Source organism: Borostomias antarcticus, assembly GCF_949987555.1.
Source record: "Borostomias antarcticus genome assembly, chromosome: 21".
Classification (NCBI taxonomy): Eukaryota; Metazoa; Chordata; class Actinopteri; order Stomiiformes; family Stomiidae; genus Borostomias; species Borostomias antarcticus.
The window spans coordinates 3,763,674-3,786,783 of NC_140254.1; the positions used below are offsets into that span (position 1 = coordinate 3,763,674).

At 48.2% G+C, this 23,110-nt stretch overlaps 1 protein-coding gene across 1 annotated transcript; it reads left to right on the forward strand.

Annotated features, from left to right (window-relative positions):
• Positions 1-333: 333 nt before the first annotated feature.
• On the forward strand, positions 334-22,783 carry eepd1 (endonuclease/exonuclease/phosphatase family domain containing 1). The gene is made up of 7 exons (XM_084455216.1): positions 334-1,553; positions 13,930-13,981; positions 18,801-18,911; positions 20,781-20,915; positions 21,067-21,211; positions 21,768-21,962; positions 22,301-22,783. Exons 1-7 carry the CDS (start codon positions 706-708, stop codon positions 22,489-22,491), a joined length of 1,677 nt encoding a protein of 558 aa, XP_084311342.1. The 5' UTR covers positions 334-705; the 3' UTR covers positions 22,492-22,783.
• The last annotated feature ends 327 nt before the right edge of the window (positions 22,784-23,110 follow it).

Genomic DNA, 23,110 nt, shown 5'->3' on the forward strand with positions numbered 1-23,110 from the left:
ATGTGGGTGGTTTAGACTTTTAATCCGTTGATGAAATAATATTCCTCACACAACAGGGATTAGGCTACTTGTTAATCCTATTGTGCCAGATTTTAGCAAATCGAAAATCACTAGGTTTTTCATTCACTAAACACGTTTTATGCATGCGTCCCATTGAGATATAATCTTATACGAGCAAAATTGTATCTCATGCAGTTTCTTAACGGTACCAACCTTTCTTGACAGAAAACTGTCAGTCATTTCGCAGCCACGCCCCCCGGACTGATGACGGAGCCGTATGGCATTTCATGCGAGCGCGGTGCAGCTGCGTTCATCCAGTCTGTGGAGGTTGACTGCTCCGTATCACCGGAGCTTATGTAGCCTACATTGTGGACGAAGTAGCCTAGTTAAGCGACCAAAGAATCTGAGCTGCGAGGACAACCAAAAAAAGAATGATGTTTTGTGCGCATATCTTCCTCAATTCACCGATGTAACAGTAGTCGACTATACAATAACTATACAACGCTCTGACATACTTGTACATGTGTAGCTGTCACGTCTCCGACTGCCTTTGCATGCTGGACATGCTGGACTGTAGCCTATCTTGGCAGGCATCGATCAAATCACGCTGTACTTTTCCACGTTGCACGCGTCCAGTGACTGAGTGTATCCCTCAGTCTGCGTTCTGAACTATTCTGCTACACCGGTGGATCGACCGCTGGAACCATGGGAGGCAACCTGGGGTGCCACCGGTCTATCCCCAAAGACCCAACAGATGTCGGTCACAGCAAGCGCAAATTCAGCGCCGCTTGTAACTTCAGCCACATATCAGTCAACCAGGAGCGGTTGAATATCAATACGGCCACCGAGGAGGAACTCATGACTCTACCGGGAGTGAACCGTACGGTTGCGCAGAATATTGTGGAGTACCGTGACTGCATTGGGGGCTTTAAAAAGGTGGAGGACTTGGCGCTGGTTAACGGAATAGGAGCAACGAAATTAGAGGTCATCAAATTGGAAATATGCGTATCGAGTAGGACAAGTTCATCGCAGCACTCTCCGTCGTCGCTGCGTAAAGACTTGGAACACCTGTCATGTACAGGGATGAACATTAACACCGCGACACCGGCGCAACTCATGAGCATCCGTGGCATCACGGAGAAAATATCCAAGAACATAGTGGAGTATCGTGCAGAACACGGTCCATTTAAAACCATTGAAGATTTGGTGAGGGTCGACCACATCAACTCCTCGCTCTTGGACAAAATACGTTTCCAAGTGTTCGTGGAGCGGTCAAGAACACCTTCCACCAACACCAACGGCGGACTGACATACACCACAAAATCTCACCCGAGCCCGACCTCGTACAGCATTCGAAGCGATGATCTGGACCTTCCACCCGGTGGGCCAACACAGATCACCTCGGTGCGGCCCAGCGTGGAGCCTCTGTCAGGGCTGCGGAACGGGAGAGCGGTGTTGAGAGTGGCGACCTGGAACTTGCAGTCCTGCTCCTGTGAGAAGGCAAACAACCCAGGTGTAAAAGAGGTCGTGTGCATGACATTGCTAGAGCACGAGTAAGTATCCATCTACTCAACTGATTTAGGGCCACAGGCCTACAAGTTGTCTGTGCTGTAGTAGGCTATGCATGCTGAGATGAACAGCAGGTGTGTTTTCCCCATCTGTTTCGAAATGTAGGCGTGCTACTTATTCTGTGGCCAGCTCTTAGACAAAACATCTGTGCTTAACATATGATCCCTGGGGCATATCATTATGAAGTCTATCTCGTTAGTAGGGCCTATAGCATTTTTCTTGTCGAGGTTACATGGCCAAATATTGAGTTTTTCCTCTGCAGACTCTCAGTTCTCTTGTCCTGGTAAGAAAAATCCAGACACTCAGGCCAGCCTCAGCCCAGCTGTGTTCTGTTATCACACTCCCGCAGAGCCTTGCCTCTGTTTGAGAACCTGAACATATTTATCGGTGGGAAAAGAAAACACGCGTTTGATCTGATTGAGCCTTTATTGTCTAATAAACACACACACACACACTCACAGGCGGTGTGCCCTGGCATTTGGTGAAGTTCACAGGGTTGTCTTATATAACCCCCTGAAGCAATGATGAAGTGCAGGGGTTTCTCCTTGCAGAATGTGTGTGGGGTGGGGGATGACCCTTCCCAGGCAGCCTGGTTAAGACTGACCCCAACCCTGTCAGTGAAATGCAGACCTCATGTCATGAAAACATGTCCCGATCACATGATCCACTCTTATACAAACTTGAACTGTGTGGTTCAACATTTACAGCTTAGCTACCACACCCTCTAATCTCATACAATGGCACTTCTTATATAACCTGCATGTCTACAGTAACAAGATAAGCAGCTAACAAACACCTAACAGGTTCCTTGATCATAACTATCCCCATTACATTGGAGGTGGAGTGAGGGAGGGGGGGAGGCAGACAGACAGAGGGAGGGTGTGGGGGGGTATTGTGTGTTTGTTTAGTGCTCAGTTATGGCGCAGCGATCACAAGCTCATGACAGAGTTTACAGTGTGGCCTGGCCTGTCTCCAGCCACTGGGAGGGAGGGAGGGAGTTACTGGAGTTCAGTGAACTCCTCTGTGCTTTGCTTACCAAAGGTTAACAGCCACCGCCAGCCAGCAGGGCCAGTATTCAGGAGCCCTGCAGATATTTGTAATCAGTCAGCAGTCTGTCCGTCTTCCCCTACACACACACACACACACTGGGCCGAGACTTGACTCTGAGAAAGAGGGAAGCAGCCCTAAAAGCTGGCTAGCTACCAAGAGGGTTAATGCAGTTCACCAGAATAGGGAAAGAATGGAGGTGACTCTGGCTGTCTCACACACTCCCAGTGCCTGGTTGGGATATCCCATCTCCCAGTGCCTGGTTGGGATATCCCAGAGCTGTTTTTACATGGAGTCCGCTTTCTGCTTGGGAGTTTTATTTGTGTCTGGAGTCCTTGGCTCTGCTCTAGCTTTTTTTTCCTCTGTGTAATCTTAACAGAAGAACCCGTTGAGCTGTAAAAACCCATTGGAGCTGTTCTCACTGGACTCTCCTCAGCAGAGAACTGTAATCTTATGCCACCGCGGTAGAATTCAATAGCAGTGCTGCAATTTCAGTTTTGCAACGTCAGTGGATTGCCATGATTCGCAATAGAGCTTGTGTAATTCCAACGAGCCTACTACTCAAATGATTGTCAAGCTATTTGGCTCAGTTTTGTCACAGGGCAATTTCCATTAGGATAACATGGGTATAAAGTAAGCCTGTCACTGTTGTTGACAAAATGCTCTTTGCCAGATGACGCCTGCAGGTTACCTGGGGTGAGGAGAATTGAGAGAATAAGTGGGTATGTTTTTGTACCCGGATGTCGTGTCTGTTTGTTTTAGCTAGTGCTGCATGTCTCTGGTTAACCCTTGACCTTTCTCTCCTGACGGGGGAAAGGCTGTGCTTGTTGCTGAAACCACGCACCAAGATGAAGAACCGCAGGCTATCAAAAGAGTGGCAGAGAGAAAGAGGGGGGGGGGGGGGGGGGGTAGGGAGAGTTTCAGTCTCATCTAAAAGATAGAATCACCTTGGAATGCGGTTTTACAATCTCAGTGAGTTAACAGGTTTATTATCCTTACTTTGTCACTTGATTGAACCACAGGTCAACAGAAGACAGTGTGTTGTGTTTACTTCGGTGGAGACAATCAGATCAATCTAGTAAACCATTTGCAGGTCATCCAGTATAATGTAATCACACCGTAACCACACAGCTCTTGGACAAATCTCAAAGACTTCTGATGAAACGATATTGGAAACATCTTGTGTTAGGACAGTGTTTTCTTTATTCCACCATCATGCAGTCAGAGATGACATTGAGCAGACTGTTGGTGAAAGACGCTAACCCAGACCTGTCTATTTATGGGCCTATGAGGTCAATATTATTATGATGATGATGATGATGATGATGATGGTGGTGTTCCTGTGTGGTCCTTGACAGGGATAGAGTATAGATCACAGCTGCTCCAGCCCCCTAGTTAACAATATTACTGTTAGAACGCTCGCTTTAATCCCTCCCTCTCCTGCAGTCTGGCTCCTATGACTTTCCAGGAATATGCAAGCAAGATTGTGTGTGTGTGTGTGTGTGTGTGTGTGTGTGTGTGTGTGTGTGTGTGTGTGTGTGTGTGTGTGTGTGTGTGTGTGTGTGTGTGTGTGTGTGTGTGTGTGTGTGTGTGTGTGTGTGTGTGTGTGTGTGTGTGTGTGTGTGTGTGTGTGTGTGTGTGTGTGTGTGTGTGTGTGTGTGTGTGTGCCCTCCCCAACAGACCCCTCAGTCTTGGATGAACTACTCGTCTGCCCCATCATCAAAGACCTTGATCTTCCGCCAACCTTTGAAGAGGGTCATAGTGCAGCAAGGTCTCTGAAAACAACAAGACCCCAGGCCTGACCGCATCCCTGGAGAGATCTTTAAACAGGGAGGCTACCCCTGCACCCGTGTCCTGTTCCTGTTCATCACACACGTATGGAAAAATGAAGCCATTCCTCAGCAGTGGAGGGATGCTAACATCATCTACATATACAAAAGCAAAGGGGACAAGTCCATCTGTGGCAACAGCTGTGGTATTTCACTACTGGCTGTTGCTGGCAAAGTCCTGGCCAAAGTCATTCTACACAGGCTAGTGAAAAACAACCCAGAGGAGCTGTTACTTGAGTCACTGTGTGGGTTCAGGAGGAACAGGAATACTTCAGATATGGTGCTCACAGCACGGCAGTATTAGGAGAAATGTAGGGAGCAACATCAGGACCTCTTCATAGCCTTCATCATCTTGTCAAAGGCTTTTGACACAATCAACAGGGAGCTTATGTGGAACATCTTCCTGAAGTTTGGCTGCCTACGAAGGTTTGACAACATCCTTCAACAATTCCATGGGGGGATGACCGCATGTGTGACCATTGGAGGCCAGGAATCCAGGCCCTGGTGTATGCCAGGTTCTTTTTAACATCGTCCTCCTGTGTGACATTGCTGCTCCACGAGGAGATCAAGAAGGACAGTGGGATGACTGTGGACAGACCGAGGGCTCCAAGTGGTCACAAAAATAACATCTGAGCATGTCATCGAGATGCAGTATGCAGATGACTGCACAGTTGTGACCAACACACCTTAGGCACTGCTGCAAGGGCGCATGGTAGGCTGGGTCTCTCCATGAACGTGGCAAAGGCCGAAGTACTATGCCTTCTACTCCCCTGTCTCATCTACCAACCTTAACCATCTCCTACAAACCACTTGCAATTGTGGAACCCTTCAAATACCTGGGCAGTGTCCTGACTCCTGACTGACGACTGCAGCATTGAAAGGGAGATACAAAACTGGATTAAACAGGCGTCCTCTTCTTTTGGTAGACTCAGGAGAAGGGTCTTTCAAAATAAAGACCTCAGCCTCCACACCCAAATATCTGTGTACATGGCAGTCGTCATCATAGCTCTCCTCTACAGCTGTGAGGCACGGACCCTGCACAGCCGCCACCTCAGGATGCTTGAGGTCTTCCACATCAGGTGTCTACAACACATCCTGAGGATAACCTGGCGTCACCGAGTGCCCCATAATTAAATACTCCGCAAGACCAACTGTGTCAGTATGGAGGCTACCGTCACCCAGCAGCAACTTCGCTGGCTCGGCCGGGTCATCAGGATGCCGAAAAAGCGCTTGCCACGTAAGGTGCCGTACATCTTGGCCGCCGCTCGGCAGGGGGCCAGAAAAAGCGGTGCAAAGACCAACTGAAGACCGTCGTGAAAAAGTGAGGCCTGAACCCGATCAAGCTGGAGAACACTGCTGCTCAACACTCCGTCCAGACGCAGCTCTGCCAACAAGGAGCGCAAAAGCTGGAGGAGGATCGAGGTGATCGACGGACCAGGAGACGTCTAAGGAGACATGAGGCCAGTAGCACATCCACACGCTCCCAGTCAGTGTTTTCACTGGTTCTCGTCTGTACCAGACAGTGGGGATCACGGATTGGGCTCCACAGTCGTGCGAGAACTGTAGCAGACATAACAGGCTCAGGAGGTAGAGCGGTTTCGTCCTGTGATCGTAGGGACGGCGGTTCGAATCCCGGCTCCTCCTGACGACATGTCATTGTGTCTTGGGCATGAATTACTCACATCTGCCATTGGTGTGTGTGAATGGGTGAAAGAAAGGCCTTCATTGTAGAGCACTTTGGATAAATGCGCTATATAAGTGCAGTCCATTTACCATTTACTCACAAGTAGCAGAGGCAGGACTGGCATCGTCAGAACAGGACGGACAACCTTAAGAAAGTAAGCGAGCAGTGTGTGTGTGTGTGTGTACGGGCCTGTGTGTTTTGTATCTGTACCTGTTTGTATGTAGGCCAGCCCTCTGCAGTTATTGAGTCCCCACCCCGCCCCGCCCCGCCTCCCAGGTCTGCATGTCTGGATTACAGAGTAGAAGGGGGGGATGGGAGTGGAGGGGCAAAATATTTTTCAATCTGGTTGATTTCAATCTGGTTGAAGATTTCAGCTTGAGCGTATACATGGGATACAAAGTAAACTGGTTGGGTGTTTTCAAACGCGCACGCAGCCGTGAGTGATTGCGTTACGATGGTTACAAACAGCTGATTACGGAACTGTCGAGCATGCCTTGATTAGTCAAGTCTTGAACATGCGCAAAATGAACACAGAACACAGCATCAATCCGTTTCAAGGTATACATGATGGACCAAACGGTTTCTAAAAGGTTTAAACTACCTCCTTGAAAGCGATTGGAATTTCAATCGGGTTGGGACATTTCAGTCGGATTGAGGTGTTTATATGACATATTTCCAAACCTATTTGAAACCGATTCAAACTGTCCATGTAAACGCACCTACTCATTCCTCTAATCCCTGCCAGAGCCAACCTGGGGCAGCATGCTGGGGAAGTTCACTTCACACCCTCAGCGAGAGAAGCTTTCCCCCAGCACGCAGCTGTCAGGGCGCACCGCCAGAGTGTCAGAAAATGTTTCACACACTCCCGGCTGCGTCCCGGTGGGGTTACAGCTTCTGAAAGGCACATTTTACATTCTGGTCTCACACGTCTCTGTCAGCATGTTGATGATGCTCCCAGTGTGTGTGCGCGCGCTGGTGGGGGGGGTGCTGCGACTCTGCCCAGAATTGCTGTTGAGGTCATCAAGCGTCGGCGGGTGTGTGGCGGAGGTCGGCGCTGACGCAGGGTGTTAGGACGAACGGCAGTGGGGTGAAGGCGCTCATGTAGAAAATTCCATTGGCGCAGCACTTTGTGGCGGGCAGCGAGTGAGGGGGCATTACCCAGCAAGCACTGCCAGGGTCAGTGCCAGGACGAGGCCCAAACCCCGATGCTGACCCCTCCCCTGACCAGAATGGACTGGTAAACAGTCAGCCCTGATACCAGTCTGCACTGGTACAGTTTCCCCTAAAAACAAGTTTGCACTGGTAGATAGACTGAACCAGTCTATGTTGGTAGTACCCTATTGCCCCCGAAACCAATCTACATTAGTACTCTAGAGAAATCTCCAGCTCTCCAAGGTCACATTCACTGCTGCTCATCCCTTTCACTAACACTATTATCTTGTATGCGTGTCTGTAGATGGATGGTGTCATCAGATTCTTATTAATATGAGGAGATATGTCAAGATCCTGTGTTCCCTTCATCGTGTCTCTGTTTTGGTCTCCGGGCCGCTAAATCATCGTAATGTGTCTGTTTGACAGAGCTGCAATTCTCCATTGTGATAATAACATTGAGGGATTACAGTCTTTCACTGCTGCAGAGCAAATCCTCGTTTGACCTTTTTGTTGGAAGCATTCTTGCTCACTCTCTTTTAGGAGCAAGGATGGTAGGGGTTTATCTGTGTGTGTTAATCTTATTCTATTGTGTTTTGAGGGGGAAATGAGGATTTGAGTGGTGACGGAACAGAACACAGCATTTGTCCCATACCCATGCCTCCATCTGAGAGTTCCCCGTGCTCACAGTCCTGGTTATGAAGGCCTTCCCTGCAGTGCAGTGCAGTCAGGTTATGTTGACAGCCGTGACTGGGTTGAGGCCAGTTAGGGAGGGAGCACGCCGCCAGGAGCTTTGTGGGGGAGGAGCAGGATATGACAGGGCCACTGGAACATCTTATTGTGATGATGATCACAGCCAGAGCAGAGGAAGAAGAGGGCGGAGTCACTCCAACTCCAAACCTGTTTGTTCTCATAAACAGGATCCGGGCAGTCAAGTGACGTGAAGAAACGTGATCTCATTCTCTCTCTTTCACATGCTAAACACACATGCATGGCAGGCATGGATGTGTGACCGACTTCATTTCGTTCTGCATTGTGTTTTGTGTGTCACTCGTTCCTCTGACCCATGTTAAGAGATTGTCCAGGGCGGGACGCGAACCTGCGATACTGTGCTCACACGTCGGATGTGCTAACAACTATGCCAAGAGAGATATCCCGCTCGGCAGGGTCGTTAGCTCATCCTTTATACTAGGGGAGTGACTTTCACTACTCGACAACTACTCTACTTTAGCCTCCTCATTACACATGGGCGGAATTGAATTAGGTAAACAAGGTTGTCTGAGACTGGTAAGAGCATACTGAGACTGGCAAGATCACACTGTGTGCTTCCTGTCTCGGAAAACCATTTTATCATAGTTTTTCCAACACATGTACGTATGCCACATTGACTTCCATTGTAGCCCAGTGAGACCCTGCATAAAAACTGCAGCTAGCTCAATACTGGAACGATCAGTGAAATTAAGGTCTCTACAGTATGTTTCAGGTTCATGGTAGACAGACTTTAAGGCACATTTGAAACAGCTAAAGTTCAGCCATTTATAAATCAAACGGATGCAGAAAAATTGATTCATGCTTTAATTTGAAGCTGACTCAATTACTGTAATGCACTCTTCACTGGCCTCCCCTCAGAAAACACTGAGACTTCAGCTCATTCAAAACTCTGCAGCCCGACTATTAACAAAAAACTAAGAGGAGAGAGCACATTAGTCCAGTATTAGCTGCTCTGCATTGCTTCCAGTTACATTTAGAGTTGATTGTAAGGTCCTTCTCCTTATACAAAGCCCTTAATGGGCGAGGACCAAGCTACATTGCTAACTCCCTTCAACTACATTCAAGAACACTGTGATCATCCACTGCTGGTTTATTAAAAGTTCCCAGCAACAGTCGGAAGAAGGTCGGGAGTACAGCCCGTGTCAATTATGGCCCAAAGCTATGGAGCGCAATACCTATAGATATCAGGGAAGCCAGCTCGCTAAATAGTTTTAAAAGAAAGCTAAGTGCAGTAGCTCTTCACTTTGGCTTTTAACTTACTCCTTTTGCACTTGCGGGCTACTGCACTTTTATTTATTTTTTAATGTATATCTCAGTACAATATTTTATTAAATTGTAATTTTTACAGTATTTTACTTGACTTCTTATCTTTATCTTTTATTGTGTTTTATCTTCCATCTTACTTCCCTGCTTTTTGTTTATTTTAAGTCTATTTTTACGTGAAGCACTCTGTGCAAGTACATTCTCTGTTGTAAAGCATTAGAGCTGTATTTATTTGTATGAAACGTTCTGTACAAATAAAGTTTATTATTATTATTATTAGGGGCCAAGCCCTGGGGCCTCATTTATCAAAGAGCGTGTTAATTCAGGTGTAAAAGAGGGCGTACGACGAAAACGAGAAAAGGGCGGACTGCCGCGTACGACGAGAATATTTACACGCTTTTCGGATCTATCAAACATGGCGTACACGCTGCTGCGCCGATTCCTCAATGAAAAATCCGACGGTGTCGTAGAAGACAGCGGACGTGCACGCGCCTCGTGTTCCGCCCTCTCCACGCCCAAATTCAACCATATATGGTAAAAACTATGACAGCGCACAACGTGGATACCCGGAAGGAACCGACATAATATAGCGTGGAGCAAAGGCAAGACAATTACGTTTATGGAAAAACGCAGAAAGAAGATAAACTTTTCGGAGACGGAGGTGCATGTGCTTGTTGGTGAGCTCCACGCGAGGAAACAAATCATCTTCGGAAGGTAAGCTATTTGTACTAGCCTACATTTGTCTGATTGCTCCTAAAGTTTAGGTAGCCTACTGTACGTTTCATGCATCTTGTATTTGGCGTAGGCTGCACGGACATTCTGTATTATGTGGCTGTGAGGAAAGCAAACATTCCGTGGTAGGCTATGATTGATTTAGGACCAAAAACAGGGAACGATAACACAGATGACCACTTCATAATGTTAGACCACATTAAACATTTTCCCCTCTGGGAAATTAAGACTCATCTAAATCACCCGGTAAATCACAGCATTTATTTGACTGCCAACAGAAAAACATATCAAATGAATATGGCTGCACAATGAAATGTTTAATGCATAATCAAGTTTACAGACAAACTCAAAGAAAATGACTGAAATTGTTTCTCCAGACTCTGACGTGGGGTTGGACTCAGAGGAGGGGGAGTCTGCAGTGGTCCTTGACCTGACGGTCGTGCCCCCGCCGGTTGCAGCCTCCACCTCCAGCGCCACGACCTCCAGTGCCTCCACCTCCAGCGCGCCGGCCTCCACCTCCAGTGCCATCTCCAGCGCCTCCGTCTCCACCGCCCACGCCTCCACCTCCGGCTGCCAGCGTCCCTGCCTCAAGGGTCCCTGAGGGCTGGGCTTCCTATCAGACACTGTGCTGGAGGCTCATGAGCCTAGAGGCCCAGAGGGACATGGCAGAAGGGATTGGGGCAGTTGTGGGGCAGTTGTGCAGCAGTTGGTGGAGGTCACCACACTACACCACCAGAGCCAACAGGACATCCTCACTGCACTTCATTCCCTCACACATGCTGTCACGGACCTCACACTGTCACTCACTACCACACTCACGGACCTCACACATTCACTCACAAACGCACTCACACACCTCACACAGTCACCTACCAACAGACAATAAAATGGTAAAAATGTGAACCTTACTTGTTTGTGTCTTCATAGCTGGCGCATGACCTCAGTGCGGGCCCTTTGGCCCCGCTGGTAACCCTCATGACGGGGAGGGGGCTGAGGGCTTGGGTCCTCATTTTGTGGTGGGGTCTTGACTGGTTCTCATTCTTATCAGCTTTGAATATATATCTTGGCAAACATAACAGAATGATGTACAAGGAGGGGACAGATACCTAGTGAAAGTACTATTGGTTGCTAGTAAAAAGACAATAATGAGGGCTTGGTATAAGGTGGAACCCCCAACCAAGGAGCAGTGGTGGGTGTTGTGGAGGAGATTTATGAGATGTATTTATGCGCTAAATGAGGCCCCTGAAAGGACGAGGATCCTATTGTTATTGGTAGGATTCCCTATTATTCTGACAGCTAACTCTGTGTGTGATTGGTCAAAAGTTTTCAAATTTGTCACACACCTCACCCACCTTGGAAAACTAGGCTCCAAGAAATATTGCATCGATTGGCCAGATGGTGGCACTAAAGGAACCGTTCTAATTCGCAAAGTTTGAACGGGTATATCTCATGTCCCGTGGCCTCTCCAAGGAACAAATTTGCCTCAAGAACCCATAACTTCCGGTTATATACATTTTCCGCCATTTTTTTTTTTTTTTTTTTTTTTAAACGCTTAAAATCGAACTTGTCCTACAAATTTGGACCGATCTGTATGAAACACGGTACACGCAATCTAGGGACCTATATCTACAGGACTATCAAGGCTGATTTTTGAAAAGTTACAAAAATATGCCTTTATGGGGCAATTCAGTTTGCAAAGTGATGCTTGGGCAGGGCTTATTACATAAAGGTGTATAATGTCTCAGTGGATAGACCAAACACCACCAAACTTTGTAGTCATGTCTGGACACATAACGGAAAGGGACCCTCCATTATTGGCCCAATCTAACCAAATGGGGGCGCTAGAGAGCTCATTTCCGGTCCAAGCCTAACTGCCATGCAGACATTTCCCAGACTTAGTACAGTTGTAGAGGGGCATGCTTTGATGTGTTTATTGCACTTGGCCCCTATAGAGGCTGCTTGCAGCTTTAACTATTATTATTATTATTATTATAGTATAATGGTAGCCTCCCCATTTGCGAATGGGCCTGGAAAGAAATTATTATATAATATTATTTTTTATTTTGTTTTTTTTCCACGGTGACCATTTCCCCTCACACCCGTGTTGTCTGTGGTTATCCTGCAGTCTCAGCTGCTCCTCCTCCCAGTCAGAGCACACCTGCACACACTCACTAACACTTGTTTGTTCATTGAGCAGGTCTGTTATCAGGCAATGTCGCATACAGGGTTAGCATTGCGTAATGTAATATGCTTTTGGAAGCTTGTTTTGAGACATGTTGAGCCGTTGGGCAGCTATTAATGCTGCCAGTTACAGGATCTAGTCCCCGAAACAAGTATAGACCCAAACTCTGTTGCAAACCCTTGCATTGACAGAAACTTCTGACTGATATTTTCTATTCTCTATCCCTGGCCTACCTGCTTTTTCTCCTATTTTACATTTGAGGACCCAGGCAATTCTCTGAAACATCCTTCATCTCCAGCTTAGGAAACCATTGTGCCACTCTTGGTACATGTTTCTCCCTTCGAAACACAACCCACAGAGAAGCCCAGTTCTCCCTGAGTCCTGAAAGACAGGGATGCCTCTAGCATCTCATGTGTTTCTCCATTGTGTATTCATTTATCTCAGCTGTGACTGAATCAGTCTGAGCAGCAGCTCAGCAGCTTCTGATGGCAGGGCCACCATCAAGCCCTGCAGCACCACAGTCCCAGACAGCGCGACGCCCTCGCCCCATTAGTGTTGTGACGTTGGCTTAAGTAGCTGACTCATTCTGGGGGATTTACTCTCCTGGTACGTGTCACGTATGGTTAGAATACGTATCCCAACTAGAACACAACCATGGGAAAAACGAAATTGCTGAAAATTGCATGAGGGGATTCAGTTTGATGAATGTCGGCTTTATTGTGGGAGACTGCTCGAGAGCTAAACTGCTCCTCTCCTGTGTGGTTGCAGCATTTCACAAATGGAATAGCGTTATGCAACCTAATTTCTCTCCTCATTTTAGGATTACTGGGTTAGAGTTGGTGAGGGCTAGGGCAGTGCCCCAGGCTTATTTTCCTGCACACTGCATCAATGTACAGGTATATCGCTCCTGGATTACTGGAGGTGTGTGTGTGTGTGCGCACGTGTGTGCATGCACGTTTGTGTGGACAAAGGCCTTCCTTTTCCTTGTAATCCACTAACTACAATAGTAGCACTTGGCTTCAACGGCCACCCTATTAAAAAAAACAAAGTCACTGGCATTTTTTAAAGGAAGTCTTAGTAAGGGAATGAACAAGGAACAAGGAACGTTTGCTCATTTTGTTGATTGCAAGCAGTGCCATGGAGCCAAGGAAGGGAGAGAATTGCTTGGAGAGAGAGAGAGGTGGGGGTGGGGGGCAAGGAAGGTAATCCTGCATATGCTTTGCAATTCATTATGTTTTTATTATTTTTTTATCACACTATCTAGTGGCCTGGAATGCAATTTTAAAGTAAACAGATGTTTATGGGGGTGGTAAAGCTTTCTTCCTCGCTGTTCGCCATGTTTGTATATTGTACACACTCCTATGTCTGTCCAAAGTCTACCTCTCGCTTTCTCTGTTCATCAGGATGAATAATGTTTGTGTAACATTCAGTTCAGTCTTCTCTCCTCTGCCTCAGGTGAAGTGATGAGTCATACTTTGGAGAGTCAGCTCTCTTTGCTGTTTTGTCAACATTGCTTTTATCTTTCTTCCCCCAGGCCTCATGTAGGTGACCTGTGTGTATTTCTCATAAGATGCCATGTTTTTCAGGCACCTCTGACCCAATCTCTCTCTCTCTCTCTCTCTCCCTCCCTCTCCGTCCTCGTCGTCCTTGTATCTCTTCCTCTCTCTCTCCCACTCTCCCTCCCTCTCTCTCTTTCTCTCCAGTATCAAGTTACTGGCAGTCCAACACCTGGTGGATCGAGAGGCCCTGGACAAGGTATGATGCTATTGAACTCCCCTGCACTCCTACTAGTACTATTGAACTCCCCTGTACTCCTACTAGTACTATTGAACTCCCCTGCACTCCTACTAGTACTATTGAACTCCCCTGCACTCCTACTAGTACTACTGAACTCCCCTGCACTCCTGCTAGTACTATTGAACTCCCCTGCACTCCTACTAGTACTATTGAACTCCCCTGCACTCCTACTAGTACTATTGAACTCCCCTGTACTCCTACTAGTACTATTGAACTCCCCTGCACTCCTACTAGTACTATTGAACTCCCCTGCACTCCTACTAGTACTACTGAACTCCCCTGCACACCTGCTAGTACTATTGAACTCCCCTGCACACCTGCTAGTACTATTGAACTCCCCTGCACTCCTACTAGTACTATTGAACTCCCCTGCACTCCTACTAGTACTATTGAACTCCCCTGTACTCCTACTAGTACTATTGAACTCCCCTGCACTCCTACTAGTACTATTGAACTCCCCTGCACTCCTACTAGTACTACTGAACTCCCCTGCACACCTGCTAGTACTATTGAACTCCCCTGCACTCCTACTAGTACTATTGAACTCCCCTGCACTCCTGCTAGTACTACTGAACTCCCCTGCACTCCTACTAGTACTACTGAACTCCCCTGCACACCTGCTAGTACTATTGAACTCCCCTGCACTCCTGCTAGGCATGTCTCTCTCAGGGTGGATTACCTGTACTGTTGGTTAAGGTGAGCAAAGGTCTGCGAGTACAGATCATGTCCCGTCTCTCATGGCTGTGCTCAGAGTCTGAGTGGCCCCGGGCAGGTCTGGATTGCTCAGTGTAAAGAAGGTGTTAGGCTCCTGACAGGAAATAATTATAAAGAGCCATTTGCTTTCTGCCTCTCACCCACTTAGATAAGCTCTTGCTCTCTGTCTACATTATGCAAATGTTCTCCCCACTCTCTCTTTCTCTCTCTCTCTCTCTCTCTCTCTCTCTCTGGCTGTCTCCCTCTCTCTTTCACTCCTCCCTTGTAAATGTCTTCTATTTCCAGTCTTATATTTGGGTTTGAACTGCGTGGCCACTCTCCTGTGCTTTCATGGCTAAAAATAAGCAAGGGATTGCTACATGTAGCGGGCATCTCCTGCAGGAGGGTCACTAGCCTACTTAGGGCACACTGACTAGTATGTTGTAGTTGGCTAGAATGCCTGCTCTGTGACTGGACATACTGAGGGATCCCCCACACCTCAAATGTTACATACAGTAAGGGATGGATTCTCTATGCCCCTCTTTGTCTATGGGATTAATCATATTACAGAACCTTACAGAACCTACAGATACATTATAAAGAGGATATGTTTGCATATGGTCACTGTTCTGGTATTTGGTATCATGTTACTTTATTATTTTACTTAATTTGTAATTTGATTATCCAACCCTGTTTTGATTGATGACTATAGTATATAATGATATTCACTCACATTACAGTGATGGTGTACGTTCTTAGTGGACACATCTTAAACTGGTGTTGGTGTGTCTGTATGAGCAGTTATCTGGTCCTTGGCAGATAGGAGCTGAGATTGAGAGTCTGGTCTGGCATGTGGTGCCTTCCTGGAGAGATAAGTAGGTCAGCAGACCAGAGCTGGTGTCTTAGCAAGGAGGAGAGGAGAGAGGGGAGGGATAGAGGAGAAGGGACAAGCGAGGGGGGAAAGGGAGAGAGGAGAAGGGACAAGCGAAGGGGGAAAGGGAGAGAGGAGAGAGGGGAGGGAAAGAGGAGAAGGGACAAGCGAGGGGGGAAAGGGAGAGAGAGAGAGAAAGAGAGAGAGAGAGAGAGAGAGAACAGGAGGGGGAGGGAGAAGAAAAGGGGGAGTACTGAGATTGACCACATCCAGAGAGACCCCCCCGCCTCTTGCCCCATCTCACCCTCGCATTTTACTCTCATCATGTTGTCTTTCTCTCTCTCTCTGTTTCTCTTTCTCTGTCCATTTCTATCTCTCTCTTTCTCTCCATCTCTCTATTTCTCAGTTTCTCTCTTTTTCTCTCTTTGTTTCTCTTTCTCTCCAATTCTCTCTCTCTCCTCCAGTCTTCTGATGTCTTTCCCTCTCTCTCCCTCTCTTCTGCAGTGCTGTGAGTCAGTGAGCAATAGAGAGTGAATGGCTGATTTCATGCTGCGTCCACAAAACCAGTGGGTCTGCCTCGTGCTCGGTTTTATTCTACTATGCAGAAGTAGGAATACACACACACACACACACACACACACACACACAGCATCTCACAGTTTAACTTTTGCGAATGCTCTTTTTGGCGGGTAGACAGTGTGGTGTAATTGATCAAGCTCTCAAAAAGCATCTCTTGCAGTTTCCGCATAAAACCAGGCTTTTCCTGTAAAAACCCACCCGGAACGGCCTCCTGGTGTTTATCCCTGTGAACGGCCTGTGCTTTGCGCCACCTGCGAGGGTGATCAGGCTCAGGGCAGTTCTGTCTCCCACACCGTCTCCCTGCAGCTGGCCCCCCCGTCACAGATGCTCCTTCCCTCCAACTCCCTAAAGGAATTCCTGAACTCCCTAAAGTAATTCCTGAATTCCCTAAAGGAATTCCTGAATTCCCTCAAGTAATTCCTGAACTCCCTAAAGGAATTCCATCTGAAATGTCAATTTTTCTGGCTTATTCGGGTCACCTTTAGAGTTTGACTTTTTGTTTCTTGAATATGCATCCTATTGGAATTGGAATATTTCAGTAACGGTTTACATTTCTGCGTGCTTAGTCACCGACTCACGAGTCATTCTCGGGTGTTTTCTTTTTTCTGTTTTGTAACCAAGGAATCCTCTGCGCGGTTTGTGTTATGTTTCTAGGCTGTGATGAATCATTCCTTAAAAAATGCTCTGGTTTTGCACCAGATACAGGCTGTACATTTACTGAATACATTGCATTCAGCTTTGCCACGCACGCACGCACACTCACTCACTCACTCACTCACTCACTCACTCACTCACTCACTCACTCACTCACTCACTCACTCACTCACTCACTCACTCACTCACTCACTCACTCACTCACTCACTCACACACTTTTTCATTGTAAGTGGCTTCATCTACTGAGGCACCATATTGGATCCGGTTGTCACGAGTAGTCATGTGCATCATCTGCTGCAGCTGTGACTCACACAACATGAGTAACAAATGGAAAAGAGCTTTCCGCATCTCACTGGCTGCTGCTAAAATAAGCCTGGCCGGAATTGTGGATTGTGTGTGAGAGGTTGTGTATATGTGCTTGGCCAACACAGGGGTGTTAATCAGCTATACTTAAGTGCCCGAGGCCTGATGCATTCTGGGAAGTGAACCTGACACCGGTGAAAATCAACGTCAACATCTACGTCAGTAACGTATCTGTCCAGATTCCATGGAACAGAAAGGCTTGACTGTTAGAATCCTAACTGTTCTCTCACTGTGTGAGATGGCAGGTCGTCTGCTCGTGTTTCAAATGTTGCTGCAGTGCACAGCCAACAGAGGAGCCAGGCTGTGGAAGATGGTGATGTTAATGACCTTTGTGGTAGTTGTGAAAGTCATGGCACACACACACACACACACACACACACACACAACAAAGAAAATATTCTTCCTCAGACTTTACTGCTCATCCCACCCCGGTCTCCATGGCGATCAGATGCAGTGTTTTATTGCTCCCTGTCTCCGGTATTGATTAACGCTGATTGCATTAATTAGATAATTAAATCTACCGCAGTGAAAAACGAGCCTGCGCTCCATTTAAGAAACGTAGAGTCAGGCTCTCCAGGCAGGATGGTCTTACTGTACACCCACTGAATTATGGGTGTGTGTTCGTGTCCAGGGAAGGCGCCGCCCGTCCTCGCGTCACCTCCGCGCTCCTGCCCAGATCACCCGATGATAAACATCCCGGCCGGGACTGCTCAGCGGCTGGCGCTCTCTGAAACGGCGCCGCGTCACTTATCGTATCCTTGGGGCCGCGTCAGCTTGAGTTGAGGTTGACGTTAAAGCTGTCAGGAAAGCAGCGTGTGTGTGTGGGGGGGGGGTGATCAATGCTTTACAGGAGGGCTTCCTCCCGGCCCGACAGGGGGCTGACTGCCTGACCAGCGGGATATGACAGCCGCGCTATAGGCTAATGATGTCACTGTCACTGCGCCGCTCCCTGGGTGGAACGGGGGAGGGGGGGGCACGGTGGGTTGACAAACCCGGTGTCCTCGGGGGGGGTTAATTATAGCCCCAGCCGCAGGTCAGAAGAGAGCAGGAATGTCGACCACCAGTCGTCTCCCAGCATGACCTCCTCATGGCCATGCCCCCCCCCCCCCCCCGACAGCTCCTCAGCGTCTGCCGCTGTCATAACCCCTGGTGTTACAACACTACTGGTCTCAACGTCCCTCCAAGACAGACGCTCCCTCTTTACTGAGTGTATTTCCTGTGTGGTGCTATTCCAGTTCAGTGCACTTTGCGTTGCATTTCAGTTGTTGAGCTACAGAGTCGAGAAATATCGGGAGTATTTGAAGACCAAGCGATAAGAGGATAAACACGCAGAGATGTGATGAATCTTTTTGATCAATGGATAAATCTGTCCTCTGATGTGTGTACAGTCTACTGTTTTTATCACGCTCTTTTACAGTATCATGTCTCTGGGATGTGGTTTTGATAGTGCGTGAGTGAGAGTAATGTGTGTGTGTGTGTGTGTGTGTGTGTGTGTGTGTGTGTGTGTGTGTGAGTGAGACAGTCGGGGGACAGGTACAGTCTAGGTGATGTGCTGCTCTGTGAGATCAGGTGCTGTGTAATAATTTAATTAATGAATAACTTTGCGTGTGTTCCAGTTCTGTGTGGAGCTCAACCAGGGCACGTTGGCCAGCGTTCGCAAGTGGAGAGGGCCGAGGGGGCTCTGGAAGAGCATCGCGTCTGAGGAACCTACAGGACAGGCTGACAAGGTAAGGGTACACCAGTGTTCGCTAGCATTGGATTACCTTCCTTCTCTCTCTCTCTCTCTCTCTTTGTCTCGGTCCTTCTCTCTTTCTCTCTCTCTCTCTCTTTCTCTTCCGTACACACGCACACGGTCTCACATCTCATCTGACCCAGGCCTCCTATACACTATCTCAATGTCAAAACCCAGACCGCTGAACAATGTACAAATGTCCCAGTGTGCAAATGTACATCCTTAAGCTTTACTGAAGGCCACCGGGCCGTGACGAAGGGACATTTCAAGGGCTCAGAGGTCCCAGGGACAATAAAGACTTGGGTTCGATTTAGTTACAGTAGCTTCTTATCTCTAATGTCTACCCAAACACCCCAGGCCTGTTCTATGAAGGTAACGGATGGCTGTGTTTATTCACAGTGGAGGCCATCAGTTGAGCTGGACCGGTGATGGAGACTGCAGCGGGCCTGTGTGTGTGTGTCTCCACGCAGCGATGTTTTCTGTCACTGGAAGATGGATGGTCCCCTGTAACAGGGAGGAGCGGTGTGGAGCTGGGCTTTGGCCAGACTCTGGATGGTCCCCTGTAACAGGGAGGAGCGGTGTGGAGCTGGGCTTTGGCCAGACTCTGCGGTTTTCTCAGGGCCTGTATTGTGGAGGCGTTCCAGAATAGCTCTATAACTCTTCCTCTGGCTTCTTCGTTTACAAGAGGACAGGATCTTGTGTGTATGATTCGATTACTTTTATAATGGGGTTTGAGTGAGCGTGTGTGTGTGTGTGTGTGTGTGCGTGATGCTCCACTCTGCTGAATCATACTTATTTCAGGTTGAAATTTAACAGCTATCCTGCCCCAAAGTGTTTTTTTTATGTGGCCACTGCAACATGAGTTAATGGAGTGTGTGTGTGTGTGTGTGTGTGTGTGTGTGTGTGTGTGTGTGTGTGTGTGTGTGTGTGTGTGTGTGTGTGTGTGTGTGTGTGTGTGTGTGTGTGTGTGTGTGTGTGTGTGTGTGTGTGTGTGTGTGTGTGAGTTAATGTGTACATGCGGTGTGTGTGCCTGTGTGTCAGCACGTGGAGTAAAAAGCCTTGAAAGACCATCCTGATCTCGCGAGCTCACATGCTGTTTCTCTACACGGATGAGACTGGCCAGGCTCAATAGAAATCTGTTTGTGCTCCGATCAAAATTTGGTTGGTCCAATCAGCCCCTAGTGAGGAACTACTGGTAGCTATGGGTGTGGTTTAGGTGTGACAACAACCTATGACGATAGCCTGTGATGTGGTTCATCCAATCAACTGCTAGTTTTTTTTTTTTAAGTGACTGCCCTTTTCTAAATGTTTTCCATGGATGACTTCCCAGATGATTATGCGTAACAGACCATCTGGCGCGTCAGGTTACCAGGAAGACATTGCTACGTAGCTCGAATGTGTCATGTCAGTTGCAGCATTGCAGTGTCCTTGTTATAGCTGCACTTTCTTTGTCTGCGGCACCTTTCACCGCGTGCATCAAACTGGGCCGTCGGGCACTCGGCCGGCTGTGGGCACCCCAGGTGGTGGTGATCTTCTCTAGGCCGAATACCCTACTTTAGTTGGCCTCATCCGCACTCTGAGCGGCAGCCAGTAGTATCATAAGGGTGTTGAGTGTCACTGTAAGGGCATGCATGTAGGCCATGTATCCCCAGGCTCTTTATAATTAGAGATGGCTCTGCTGTGCTTGATGGGGACGCTCATGCTTGAACAGTGAAAAGCCTGAGGCCTGAGGTTGAGACTTCCTTGCCCATATTAGGATTGACGCATACCGTGTGTACAAAAGGCTGCTTAAGTGTTAGGCTCTCATCCTCTGACTCCATCTCCCATGGTCCTCCCCTGCTCTCTCTCTCTCTCTCTCTCTCAGGGAGTCAGCTACTCCGGCTTCCTGTGGGACAGCTCCTCCGGGATCGACCTGAAAGATGCTGCCGTCCTGGAAAGTTCCGTCGTCAATGGCAACGGGAAGCATGCCCATCCCCGGCCGTACCTGGCTCACTTCCTCGTAAGTGTGACGCGTCGCCAAAGAGACTGCAGAACGGGTACTGTGTGTGTGTGTGTGTGTGTGTGTGTGTTTGTGCGGTTGCAAAATGAGTCAGAGCAATAGTGTACTGTACATAACCACATTCCTAAGACTCAGACTCTGTCTTTGTTAGATTGGCTCGTCGGAGTTGACCATCATGAACGTCCACATGGCAGCCCCAGCCCCCGCCCCCGCGGGAGAGTCCCATAGCAGGAACCACAACTCTGGGGAGCCCAAGACTCAGCGCCTGTCCTCCAGCATCCAGGAAACCCTCAAAGGTCGGTATTAAAGGCCCGCCCCCCCAGAGCCTTTTCACTTGTGGTCAGTCAGCACTTAGGCTCTATCCAGACTCAAATATTACGCTGATTGCGCTCCACAGCCTACATAAGAGTCTGTGCCACTTCGCCACCCAAGCTGGTGTTCTGAGGGCGTATCGACGGTTCAAATTTGAAAGAGTGACAGGTCATAGCAGCAAATGAGAGACGCTAACCTAGGTTAGATGGGTGTGCCATATGTATAGGTGGGAGCGCCTGATCACGAAAATCGTTACTGATTGGTGTTGCAGGGATTCCAATGAATTGCCAGGTTTTGAGCACTAGTTTGTGTCCCAGACCCATAGAGCTCTGCAGCATGCAGTAACATAGTTAGCGTAGCTTACGTAGTGTATCGGTGGAAGAACTTTCAAGGGTCTGGCGTTGAGACTAGTCAGCACTTAGCAACTGACCTGCACTCACCGTGTTCCAGGAGCAGCTTAGACCAAGATGTAGAGTTTGTGTGGAGAGCAACTGTAGTGACCCTGTGCTTACAACCCCCCCCCCCTTCTCCTTTCCCCAGGTGAGAAAGACCTGCTGGTCCTGGGGGACTTCGGCCTGCCCCCCCAAAGCTCGGAGCTGGACGTGCTGAGGAAGGAGAAGCTGAGTGCCCTGGTGCCAGCCTCGCAGTTCACCAACATCAGCACCCGCTCGCCACTGGGCTCCTGCTGCCTGGACAACATCTGGGTCAGCAGGGCCCTCAAGAAGATCTACTCAGGTGTGTGTGCGCATGTGTATGTATTGTGCTGTGCATCCAGTGAGTAGGTTACATCCGCGTTTGCTCGTGAATCCAGTCCATGATATCCTGGTGTGAGTGTGAATGAGAGGCCATTGTAAAGCGCTTTGGATAAAAGCACTATATAAGTGCAGTCCATTTACCATTTATCAAAATGTGTGCTTTTTTGCGCGCTTTGCAAATACCCACCAAAACATTGACCATTTTGCATTTGAATGTTACATTTGCATGTCTGTGTCAGTTTAATGCGGAGCTTTGGCACAAGGGCATGCCTACTAGTCTGGTCCTCACTGAACCTGTGTCTCTGCTCCCCCCTGCAGGTCATTGCATGGTGGTGCGAGAGGGCCTGACCAACCCCTGGATCCCTGACAACTGGTCCTGGGGGGGGGTGGCGTCAGATCACTGCCCCGTGGTGGCGGAGTTCTTCGTGGACGTGGCTCCCAAGGAGCTTAACAGGAACGGGGTGGCAGTGGTGGAGCGAGGGGACGTCATGCCCAAACACGAGCGGTGACAACTCCTCGCGGTGACACCAAGGAGGCGGCCCTGACCCGTGTCAAGGGAGATTGCACGGTGACATGTCAAAATGCCCTAGATCCTGCTTTGGACTGGTTTGCAGTGGAGCAAAGGGTTACCTGTCGAATGTGAAAAGCACCAAGATTGCCTTTTTCGTTCCCTTTTATCAATGTAGGTTAATCATTCTGTGTAGAGCCATGACATTGTTTTGAGTAAATTAAGAGATATATATGTGAGTTATAGACATGAATGTGCCAAATATTTTATAAATGTATATGAAATAAAAATGAAATTAGTAGATATTTCTCCTGTGTGTCCAGCCTGTTTTATATGACACTACAGAACTTTTGAAACACATACTAGCTGAAGACTATCTTACATGCTGGTTCTATTAGATTTGCAACTTGCACCTGTAGTTTGGTTGAGCCATAAAAAGCTGCTCTATTAATTTGTGAGAGGTGGCCCTTTGTACACACGTGTATGTGAGACGTCACCTCCTGCTTTTGTGATGTTAATGAGGCGTCTGGGCACGGTGCCATCAGCGGCCGCTGCCCGGCAACCAGGGCACCAACTCTCACAACACGCCTTTTGACCACACACAGATAAGACATATCTGT